The sequence below is a fragment of the Ooceraea biroi genome, chromosome 12, assembly GCF_003672135.1.
Source record: "Ooceraea biroi isolate clonal line C1 chromosome 12, Obir_v5.4, whole genome shotgun sequence".
NCBI classification, from domain to species: Eukaryota; Metazoa; Arthropoda; class Insecta; order Hymenoptera; family Formicidae; genus Ooceraea; species Ooceraea biroi.
The window spans coordinates 806311-819084 of NC_039517.1; the positions used below are offsets into that span (position 1 = coordinate 806311).

The 12774-nt window shown below is 46.3% G+C and overlaps 1 protein-coding gene across 1 annotated transcript in view; it reads right to left on the reverse strand.

The window, feature by feature from the left end:
- Window positions 1-523: 523 nt before the first annotated feature.
- The window catches only part of LOC105278831 (neuropeptide SIFamide receptor), a 47909-nt gene continuing 35658 nt past the window's right edge, over window positions 524-12774 (reverse strand). Inside the window, exon 13 of the mRNA XM_026974456.1 lies at window positions 524-3907. Coding sequence (XP_026830257.1) covers window positions 3524-3907 — 384 coding nt within the window. The 3' untranslated portion in view covers window positions 524-3523. The remainder of the gene's footprint in view (window positions 3908-12774) is intronic.

The following is a 12774-nucleotide window of genomic DNA, read 5'->3' on the forward strand; positions in this document are numbered from 1 at the left end:
TTATTATTACCCGTCGCACGTTCACGAGCGATCGATTTTTCCGCGGGACTCTTTATTGTTTATCGCAGGGCGATAATAACAGCCCGGGACTCCATCGCCCGGAGAGGGTAGAGACTTCACGAAAATCGTTACCGGATTACTCGAGCGAGTCACGAGTCACTTAAAAGCCGGAACCTTGCGACGGATGACTGCTAATGGAGATGATAGGAGAGAATCGGAGTGGCAAAGTTCCCGCCGGGCCACATCTACAATTCCTCCGTCCTCAGGGGGAAGAAACCGTGAGAAGGTACGCGTCTTCCCTCGTCTTCCGCCCTTAAGCTTCGCTCTTTAAACATTTCAGCATTCGTTACTCCGTAGAATGATAAATGTACTTCGTTGGGAGAGCACAATACGTGACAAAGGAGGATGGATTAATGGATAATCTTTCAAAAGTCTCTTCATTCCCGTCCTGTTTTTGAGGAGCAGGGGGATGGAGCACGGTGTAGGATATTTTCTGGCACGATTTATCGAATGAATTGAATTCTTTGGGTTTGATCTTTTTTTTTATTGAAAATACACGTATTATTTGTGTTTATTGAAAATACACGTAGTATAATTAGTAGCGTCTGTGTGAATCGCGCGAACTTGGGTTTTTCGCTCTTTTGGCACCCTGCCCCGTCGCGATATCGATCCTGCGTCTTGGCAAAAGGCTCGCGCACGAACCCGGCGACTCGTCGATAATTCCGATCCTTGATCAAAAATCCTCCTGCCTTCCATTCGCATGATCAATCGCGAAAAACGAGAGCTTCTCTCGCATCAACGAGCATCAGATATTTACAGGGCGCGTGTGTGACGCGCGTTCCGCCGGAGGAAGGGATGGGTTTCTTTAATAACCCCGTCGAAGATTGATTCACGTGGGAGACTCGCCGGAGTGGCCAGACTCACCATTAACGATAACGACCGCCAGACAATCGCCGCGATCTTCGGCTCGTCTTATTATGTTCTTCCCGTACTTCTACATTTTCTCTCCTCACCCTCGCGAGTTCTCCCCGGAGCGCCGCGATTAATTATAACAGCCCCACTTCGCCATTTATCAACGATTCTTTCGCCCCTCCGCGAATTCTTTTCGAATTCTTTGCAACAGCTGTCACCGAAGTAAGAGGTAAATAATTCGCGTACTCTCGTGAATTGTTCGGATGAAAAAACGCACTCGCCTTAAATATATAAATATCGAATAGTATGTTCTTCTGTTAAGAAATCTGCAACGGTTCCGGAAGAAATTCGGCTAAGAAAGAAGATTCGCGTCTCGCCCGAGGCGGAACTCCGCTTTTCACTTTCGCCTCTGAGTTCCTCTCGAGAAACATTTACGATTCACTGCAGTCCGTTATTTTGCCGACGATGAGATATATGCGCGTATGTTACAGTGAGCTCCAATGATTTTATCAAAGACGTCGTTAAAATATTACACGTATCATCCATTAATCAATAACAAGTGTAACATGAGCATCGGTACAGGTAGGCTTCATAAGAACGTCTATGACGGTTCAAGCGAGACGAGTCATCGAGGAAGAGCACGTCTCTGAGTGAAACCGCCACGTAATAATTTCCGCCACCGCGGCAGCGTAGTTAACAAGCCCGCAACGTAAAGTCCGCGTTGACTGACGAGGAAGTTCGGTTTCAGTTCTGGCTCGGGGCCAGAACACGGTGCCCGCCGCCAAACGGAATTTCACTGATCTCTACTTCGCGGCGTTGGCAAACAAGTCCGTTAATCGAGGAACTGATCAGCCTCCGCTTCGGTTGGTCCCGTCGAATCTTATAGCGGCTGAGAGAGTTCCCCCGCGGACGCATCGCAGCCACTTGCGGAAATTGAACGATTCCGACGATGGGTTTCCCGTCCGGTGCACACGCTGCGATGTGACGTTCGCCCGCTCGCCCTCGCGGTCCATTGTTTGCGGCGAGCCATAACAAGACTCGGCATACGGCCGAAATTTCCTTGGCAGATGAACGATCGGCTGTAAAAGCGCAGCCACTCTCGCGAATTGAATCGCACGCTCGAGAGCACGTCGATTTAAGTGCCCTGTCCCACGAAACTGGGTCTGGTGGGTCCTAAATCGAGGAACTTCGGACTTGGTGACGGCGAGAAACTTTGTTTATTATCTCTTTGTCATTTCTTCTTTTCACGGTTACGTAAAAGGGGGTAAATTTGACGTCACAGAATGCAACTCGGAGTCCCCAAAGTTCCTCGATCGTGTAATATAAATCTGACCGTGGTATCGCGACGACAATAATGTTTTCTTCTGAAATGGCGCTGATACGGCAGCCGCAATTGCATAAGAAAATTAAGTTCTTCAGTTTACCAAAGCTCGATGATTCATCCGTAACGCGCACCCGTAACTTTGTCGTGAACTCGGTGTAGATACAATCGAAACATTACATACACTGAAACTAGCTGGCCATTTTTTGTACGCAATCTAACGTACATCCGTATCAAGAATAGTTCCCCAGTCCACAAATTATTGACACGCATATCCGGTTCTTCTTAACAATAATGCATTTTCCTCAGTAGATTATCTTTTTCCTTTCATCATTCGATACATTACATCCTTATTTTATTTAACATATAAGTCGTCAAATTTTGTACCTTACTTCCTATTTACAATCATTTATTATTCATCCATATTATATATCATCGATATCCAGTTTTTGTAAAGCGTCATTCACTAAACTTGAATAAAAAAGAAACAGAATAAACACAATGAATCTTATTAACGACCCTTGGCTCTTCAAAGAAAATTCAGATCCTCCGAAATGATCGGTTTTATAATCGAGGCAGACTTTGCGAACGAAAATCGTGCGATTACGTGTATCAATGTTGTCCGGTGAGTTAACACTCGCTATGATCGGAATCATTCGTTTAGTTTATTTAAGAACCTTAGCCGTTCGTTTACACTAGTGATGGCAAATGCGAAAAATGTTCCGCCTGCCAAACTAGCAAATGCTGGAAGCAGCGTGCCACGTGTCACGTGGCGTGCCGCAAGATATATCGCAAAAAGGCACATTTTTTGGCATGTTGGATTATGTGTATTTCCGTGATAATGTTACATTAACTTTAAAATGATGAAAAACGAAATGAAATGGAGAAATCAAAATTTTTATAAAATTGAGTTAACAGTTCCAGAAAATAAATTATACGCACAACAAATGGGACAAGTAAAAGAGAATTCGCCGCGTGCCAACAACATCGTTAATTAAAATTAGGACCCCTATCATTGATTTGTCATTATCGTTTACATTTAATTGCACAACTCATGCTCGCTTCATGACACGAACGGCGCAAACCGACGAGTCTCGCGGCGTGAGGCAGCAATATCTCCGCAAAGAAACATCCTTGCGGACCCACCGTCTCCTGCTACGTACTCGCAACAATACCAAAAGACAGAGCAATTGATGATTCAATGAAAATCGCGCTCCAAGAGTGTCCCCAAAGACTTCTCCTCGCGCGCCGGAACCTAGCTCTGAATTCCGTCGAGGTCATGGTGGCAACTCAACGTCGGCCGTCCGTGGTGCACAGAGTGCTGGGCCGCGGCTGGCTGGACTCCAGTCCGTCGTTATTGGACTCCTGCTGTTGCTGGTTCCTACCCTCGCGGTTCTCGTCGCTGGCCGGGGCGTCGTTTGGCGGCCGCGGTGCGTTCCGGATGCTCCTCAACATGTAGCAACGCCGATGCGGACTGTGCCGGCTGTAGAAGCTGTCGTAGCCGCTGCTGGACGTCGCGGTGCGACGCAGCGCCAGCACCGCGTGCTGACCACCCCCCATCGGGATCCCGCATCCGGCCAGCATTCGTCGCTGGCGCAACAGGCCGCGGCGCGCGCCCCCGCCGATCCCCGGCAGGTCGCATCCACCACCGCAAGCATCATCGATTATCGCGCTCTGCAACAGCCGGGTGTTTTCGCGTCACGTCAACAAGGGCGATCGGCTCGAGTGCCGGACGAGCGTGGCCAAGTTTCACCCGCTCGTCGTCTCGGTTTCACTTTCAAGTTCGCTCTCGGCCGCGCTGGCAATTGACGGAGAGCAATGAAATCGAGAGAGCGAATTGGAAATCGACAGAGCCGGGTTGTCCAAAACGACGCTTTGCGCCCTCGGGGAAGGAAAGCGGTCGAAATGCAGTGAAGCTCGGACCGAGAGAGGGAACTTTCCCTGCTCTTCTCCGTGTCTCCCTTTCTCTCAAGCGCGCGAGGGAGTGGATATTAAATCGATCGGACAGACTGCTGAATCGAATTATGGTCGCGATTAGCAGCGGTCGCAATTAGTCGAGCAACCACGCATCGGCGCAATTTATTGTTGCGTCCGTGCAATTACCGTCGCATCGCACACTGAACGGACAACGGTAATATTCGCTTAAATGAGAACGATCGAGCTGCGCATTCCCATTCGACCAAGCTGCTTCCTTTTCCCAGAGATCAAATCGGACCCCCCCCCCCCCCGTGGGAGCGGTAATCGTCGGAGATAGTCCCGACGGCTCCCGAATTGAATCGGAAAAGCGCAGCGCAATTGCGCCGCTCGCGAGCCGCAATACCGTGCCCGCTCGGCTGAATAAATTGAGATATCGAGTTGGCGAACTACATGCGACGACGTGGTGAATTGCGCCGCGCATATCATACGAACCGTGCGTACGTACGTAGCGGAGTTTATAATTTCGTTAGCTCAATCCATTTACGCGGTGGGGTTGTACCAGCGGCGCTGTAATAACGTAATAATGATGCTCTCGGCCCGCGTCGTGCATATGTATTGCCGCCGAGGGCGATAATGTCTTCGCGAATCGCGCGTCCATTTGAGATTCCGTGAGAGGGTGCTTTATGTCAGTCGGATAGCAGAATCGAGCGCGGCTGATCAAACCCAGCGTTCCATTATCCGTATAATAAATCGCTGAATCGCGTTAAGTGTCCATAATGCTGTCGCCGCAGCTTTGATTACTTTCTCTCCCTCTCTCTTGGAGAGCGAGAGAGAAAGAAATTAGAGAGAGGGAAAAAGACATCACAATTAACTAGCACGGCTATAACGCGGTACAACGTAAAGCCTGCAACAATCAAAGGGTCGTAAAATCAGAGAAAGCATGATAATAAAACAATAATCAAAGGACGTTCGATGATTCTGATTCGGAGGTCACGCGAGGAACATACCCTCGCGGGCGAATTTCTTCCATCGTTCCATTATCCGGCGAATTTATATTATATTTGGCGTGGTGAGTCGCCGCGATACAGTCGTCACGCGCGCGCCATAATTTCACGCGGGGAATTCATATTGGCGCGTAGTTTGATAGAATCATGCGATACTCTCGCTCTCTCGTCCCCCCCGTCACCTCATAAATTGCAGCGATCGCACCGGCAGTCATATAAATTCCATGACGGGACAGTTCCCTCTCTCTTTCTCTCTCTCTTCTCTGTTTCACAATAATCCGTTCATATAATCGGATACGCGCGCCCCGTCTGAACTCACCCGCGTTTGGCGCGCGCGTGTTCGCGCACTTCTCTCTTTAGCGCCAACCGTTCGCGACAATCGGATGCATTAGTGATGTCCAACAGTGCACATACTCGTGGACATATGTACATCCAGATGCGCGATTCTTCGCGAGCGCGAGGCGTTCTCCACGTGGAGTCGCGGACTGAAACCTCGCGTAAACGAAAAGATCAAATTTCTGAACATTTTCACTTAAATTGCAATTAAACGTCAGCATCACCACATTTATTTTACTCACGGATCGCGCGAGTAAAAAGAGCGAACGTAGGTCAACGCGCGCGGCATAAATATAAATTATGCTTTAAAATTAACATATCACGGCGAGCGGTAACAAAGTGCGCTTTAATTGAGCACGCCATGGCGACTTTAACGAGAAATTGTCGGTTGCTTTGTAACACGCCAATAGTTCATTTCCGCGTTCCCTTCGACGACATCGCCGATCGCGCTCGGACGCACAATCATAGTCGCCTCCCCGTAATTAGTAATCGCGATCGCGGAAAAATGCGCGGCCACGCGCATTTTTAATTACTCCGGATCGGGCTCGGTGAGTTAATGTCGCGTAGCTGCGCGTAATTGCGCAGCATTCATATCGCCCGCGAGAATAATAAGCGCCGATACGTCGTGTGTTTATGCACCGAATAATCAAGCACGTTTCCGTAATTTCCGCAAAAATCAGGACCGTGTATGGATTTTGCGTGGACGGATGGCGCGGCGGGATTTTTGTTCGCGGAGTTTTCCTCGTCCTCGCGAGCGTATAGTTACTGCGCAAGTATAGTTAATGTAAGAACACGTAATCTGAGATGCAAAAACGAATCTCGCGTACCGGAAGTTCGCGAGAAGCTCTCTCCTCTCTCTCTCTCATGAAAGACGAGAGAAGTGCTCCTCCGCAGTTTTATCGCCGTATGGATTCGCGCGGAAGTAAAACGCCCGCTCCTACCGTCGCGAGGAAGGTTTGCTTTCGTTCCGCTTCGCTTCGCGTCGCCGGAAGTTCCACCGAGCACCGCTCTTCCTGCCGAGATGGTAGGAACCGTCTCTGCATTACACTCTCTGCGTTTTCCCGGGTTTCTCGTTATACGCTTTTTGCGGACGGGAACTCCGCGCGTTGTGGTCCCAACTTTTAACCAGGATCCGTATAGCACATTTCCTACTTTGCTGGAGTTGAGGGACTGCATGGGGATCGCGCGTCACATCTCCCCACGTAGAAATTGCCGAGGTTGTTTAACTGGCCCAACATTGGCCTAGTATTGGTAGCCCAGAGTACGGCAGCGGCGTTACACTCCAGTGTCGGATCTGTACTGGCACAATACTGGCGGCCAGTACAGATTCGACACAGGAGTGTAACGCCATGCCGTACTTAATTGCCAGTACTGATCCGACACTGGCAATAATATATGGACCAGTATTCGGTAAATAACTGCACCAGCATTGGGCATAGAAGTGGACCAATTAATGTATTACTGTATAAATGTATTTTTTATATATATAATATGTATTTTGTACTATTTGTATTTGTGACTTAAATATTATAAACAAAGACTAATGCAAACAACATTAGTAAAATCATTTTGTAAATGTTGCGTGAATTAATATCGCGTTTAAAAGAAAAAGATGTTAAATCGGTTTTCCGGATGATTATTTGTACGTGATAACGTAAATGTTTCTAGCGAGAACGTCACGCCTGATCTGGCCATCTATCGGTCGCTGGTGAATCAATATATTGTTATAATCCTATTCTAAAAAAGCCGTGTTAACTTCGTGAAGTTCTTTTTTATCGAATATTGAAGCCTCTTTTCCGCGACGAATTTCGTGTGACTTGAACTTCGCGTTGTGAATGTCAGAATGTCATAGTGGCTGTCAGTGCGGTTATATTGACAATTATATTTATTATATTATTTTTATTTTATTTTATTTTATTTCTTGTTTTATTTATAGCGCGCGTAGCGCGCGCCCTGTGTTGCTAGTTATATATTATCGGCAATGTATGTAGTCGAATGCTGGGTCTGTGTCGGTTGTCGAAGCATGGCCTGTCTCGCAACCAGTACTGGTCCATGTCTGTATTTTATAATGGCCCGTCACATGGCCCGGTTTTTAATAAGTACTGGGACAAGACTGTCTGCCAACTCTTTGCAGTGCTGACCGCCAGTATTGTGCCAGTACAGATCCGACACTGGAGTGTAACGCCGCTGCCGTACTCTGGGCTACCAATACTAGGCCAATGTTGGGCCAGTTAAACAACCTCGGCAATTTCTACGTGGGTAATGCTGCGCGATAAATCAGGAAATGGTTCTTCTAGAGCAAATCCCCATGTAACGTGCGAGACACGTTCCCCGCTGTGTGAACAAACCGTATGGTTTACTTTATTATACTTATTATGTATTTTTATATTAGTATGTATCTACGCACATAGAGACATAAAAATCTTTATATTTATAAAAATCTAATTTTTATTTTTATATGTAAGCTTGAAAATCTCTTATCTTAATTGCGCATGATAAGGATTCATTATGTCTCCTCACAATATAACGAATATAACAATATAACGCGTTATACGCGGCTACTGCACTTTTTTTCGCGAGCGAGCGACTGTTCTCGACGTAGAATTAGAAAATCGCGGCAACAAGCCTGCCTCGTAATTTCGCAAAAGTTGCACGGAGACGACGTATGCGTATTATTTGTAAGTTTGCAAAAAACTCGGACTTGATAAACATCACGCGTCGACAGTGCATGCTCGATATCTCGCGCGAGGCTGGCCGAGTTTCGGGGTGTGAAATTTGAATCTGCAATTGTAGTACGCGCGTCGCGCACGGTGTAAAATAAATAATTTCGACGGGATAACGCACATGTGTGAAGTAAATAAATAAAGTGTACGCGCGGTATATAAAACTCGCGAATTCGCGTATGACTGACATAACAATATCGCCGTTCCAATTGTGCGCATAATGCACCGTGATCGACATTTTCCTTTTACGCAAAACGGAAAGAGGAAAACAAGTATTTTGCCCATTTTGCCGTTCCTTCTTTTCTCTTATTCTCTCTTCGTTTTTTTTTATATTTATTTGAACGCGCGTTTCGCGATACGGCAAACTGTTATCGCGACATGTATAATATACATGCCCGAACGATATTCCGCGCAATATGCAACACGCAAAGAAGAACACGCGGAGAGATCCAAGAGTTCCAGAACCCTTTCAAGGAGTAATTTAAATATTGTCGCCGCCGCGCGCCGTGCAAACAGACGGCGATGTGCTTTTAAAAATGTATTCGTTTACTTGGCGAAGAAATATGCGTTTGCGTTCATAAATTGCAGCGGACAGCCGGGCGAGCCCTTTGAAAATAGGTTCAAGGTTGGCAGTGAGCGATCCGTATCCGCGCGCGCCCTCACGCGATGTTCGCAACGAGTGATGAAGCTGAACATGAGAAAGAGGAAATGTGTTTGTTTAATTTTATATTAGGCTCGTAATTCATCTCTCCCTTCTCTCTCCCTTTCTCGATATGTAAAATAGCATGCGAGCGAGAGTGAGTTTTCTTTGCGCCAACAACAACGACGTCGAAGACGACGACGACGGAAACGGATTAATTAACTTGGCGATACACGTTACTGCAATATAAATACTTGAAATTCCGGTCGGGGATTTTCTTCCGGCTTGCGCCACATAGTTCCCGTGCGCGCGCGCGCGCGAGAAAAGGTAAATTCAATCCAGCTGCAGCGGCGAATTTGCTTCGAGAAAATAGCGGAGCTGGTCAGAGGGGAATTTTACAACGAGAATGGAGCCCTTTGACAGTCGCCTTGGCGATCCGTTTAACGCGGAGAGAGAAGATACTTCGCGGAAATTCTAATTGAGGTCTTACTCTCTCTCTCGCTCCCTCCCTTTCTCTCTATTTCTATCGCGCTTTTTCTTTTGCGAGCGACAAAGTTAAAATTGAGCCGTCGTTTGAGAATCCGTCCGTCGTGGCTCGTCGATTGCGGTTCTCTGCGGAATTTCCGCAATCTCGTACGCGGCAAAAATAACGTAATTTATTCATTGTTTTTTGCAAATTTATATTACGATAATCGTTGATAATCGGATTGCGACGATCACCGCGTTCACGAGCGATGGAATAAAATAAAATACGATAAAACATAATAAAATAAAACACATCGGCAAAATAACGACGTAAACAATTTACAAGCGGATTTGCAAAATATTATTTATGATTTCCGTTCGCTAATTACAGAGTTTGCAACATTACTTTCAACGATCGCTTATTCTCCCATCTTTCCTCGAATCCATCGGGATCAGAATGCGTGGTGTATACAGGGTGTTCTGTAATGCGTGAACGACGAGTGCCAGCAATCTTCGTCGACCAAATTAACGACCTCGAAGTAACAAGCTTTACAAAATGACGAGCCGCTTATTTCGATCGCTCGAAATCCATGTTAAATATTATAAATCTTGTCCATATAATATCCAGATGTGTTTATTGTTCATTCACTGCGAGACACTTTCAAGCAGCCGCTACGGGTTGTAACACTCGATTAATGCTCGATACTCGCCGACACGGTATTATATCGAAGCTGAAACCCGGTTGAAATCCGGCCGAGAATATCGGAGAACGAACAGTTAAAACCAGCCGAGCCAATGATTTAATCACAATATCGACTCCATCGAATTTTAATCAGCAACTGTTGAATTTTGTTGTGGGAGTGATTACGCGAGAAGTTCATATAATTACCTAACGCGTACCTGATTACGCTTAATTCAATGAAGAGCCGTGATACAATGTTCAGCATACGTGACGATTACCAACTAAGTCACGTTGCTTAGCAACATTATTGTTCCGCTCGTATTACAAGTTTTGCACATAGGATATTATAACGTATCCTTGAGCGCGTGTCCACGATTAAGAATTAAATTTAACGCGCAATTCTTACCGCTTGCATCGGCTCGCACTTTCCCCTCATTATCTCGAATCTATAGATTTTTATTAATAGACTTAACGTGCAGATCGAAACGCGACACCCTTCCCTGGGAAACATCGATCATGTCCAGGTTCGCCGTGCCCTCGATAAGTTCTACCTCTCTTCTGAATTTCCACTTGGGTATCGCGCGATGCGACATCCATAAATTTCACGCTCATCCCGTGGAACTTTTTATGTCTACGTGTCCGCGTCGAAAAATTCGACGGATAATATAAAGAACGGAAGTCCCTGGACATGAGGGGTGAAGCTTAAAAAGTCACGCGAAATCACGAGTTTTTCAATTCGGCTTTGAAAGTTGAACGCACGCGTGGCGCGTACAAAAAGATCAAGGCATCGATCGAGGCATGAATTACGTAGGCGGTAAACCAATTCTCCACTCCTGTGAAGTTGCGCTCGGTACGTCACGAAAATGGACGAAAGTGAAGATATTCTCGGTTCAAGCAGCGCGCTGTTATTGAATTTTTGATTGCCGCGAGTGTCCCTGCCATTGGAGCTTCATCGGGAAAATCGAGGGAGAAAATGCGAAAACGTATTTTCGCGGACAACAGTCGGAATTTTCCAAGGCCCGGCACGAGGAATTGATTTACCGTCGCCGCGGGAAGCGATAAAGCAGAAGCTTTCCCGGATCTTTAAAAAATAGAAAATGACGGCATATATTACCCAAAAATTTTCCGCTCCAACCTGGTCTCACGGCCAACCAAATAATATAACTACCGGGCGAGAGGACATAATAATGGCGTGACGTAAGAACTTTCGGTCGCAAAGTGTTCGCCGAACAATATGCGCGCGCACGAAGGATCCGTCCATGCTAATAAAGGTTTCATCCATAATCCATGGTAAAGATCACGTCGGCATATCAATTAGGCGTTAGTTGGAGCGGGACTTTCCGCCCGTTTTATCCGGCGGTCAGTAATATCCGTTGGCGGGCCGAAAGCGGATTCATGTCGTAAACAATCACGAGATTAATGTACCGCAACCGCAACAACTGCGTGTTACTATACGCAGCGTATACCCCGTGAGTGCACTCAAGCGAGCTTCGCAGGAGCGCGCACTTTCGGAATAAGGAGCTCGAACGAGGCAGTTGGCGCAAGTTCGGTACGGTATTACGTTAAACGGTTATCGCGCCGGCGGGTACTTTAATTAACATTTCATCGTTTCTTGTTAATTGTGATTCGCGCTCGGAATCTCGGAAGCTCGCAGCTTTGTTTGGGTTTCCGACTTGACTGATCGAGGCGATCCTGTTATGACAAGAAAATGATATATTAAACTCCACTGCAATTTGCAGTTTGTTATTTATCTTTCATCGATTTGATATTAAATTACACTGGCAATCTCAGTAGGGAGTAGTCAGGTGCTTCATCGCGCTTCTGACGTTTCCCACGCTGATTGCCTTTCTTGGATACCTTCCAGAGTTGATAATTAATTTGATGAACCGAGAAAACTGAGGGGGAGAGAGACAAAGAGAGAGAAAGCAGGAGGACGCAAACTTGTCGAGTTCCCACCGCAGAACCGCGAAAATTAAAGTACTACTGCACAGCTCGATGAGGGGAGGAGAAGCGAGCAGAGATGCGGTCTAATCGGAGGATGTATGGAGATTCGCTCAGGCGCGATGCGGACACTCGCTCGGGAGTATTGGAATACACGTAGTCGCACGTAAATCTCCACGTGGCGAGAGAAGAAAGAGTTCTCGCTCCTTTCTCCTTGGAGTCCAATGGTCGACCAAAGTCTGTAGTAAAATAAAAAAAAAGATATAATAAATATAATTATACAGTATAAAAAATATAATAGGATAATGTAATACAAATATAGAAAAAAGTAAAAATAGAATAACAGAGATTAATTTTTAAATTTCCTTCGAATTTACATACGTATCGCGATGTACAAGCGATATATGGACAACGTAAGAAAAAAGCAAAGCAGTGCAAATTAGTAAATCGTTCAGGACGTTAAGACTCGCTTAAAAATATATTTTAAGGGTAACGAATGGCGCTTACAATCGGCGAAAATGGCACTTCGCTAACGCCGGAGCGACGTATCTCTCAGATTTCTCGCCGAAGCCACACATATCCCTCTCTCGCGGCATGCAAATATCACGATTCGCTGCAAATGTGTAGATATAAAAATACCCGATACGATCTTCTTCGCTGCGGGATCCGTGCGGGCGCGCGAATGCACTACGAAATCCGAGACGTAATACGTGATACGCGACGACGTCGCGTATTATCCACGTGAAATCAGAATTTCCATTCTCGTGGATGGCTGTAAACAGTCGCAAAAATGTATCCTTTCGCGGAATACCTTCCCCCCTCGCGCGAGCCCC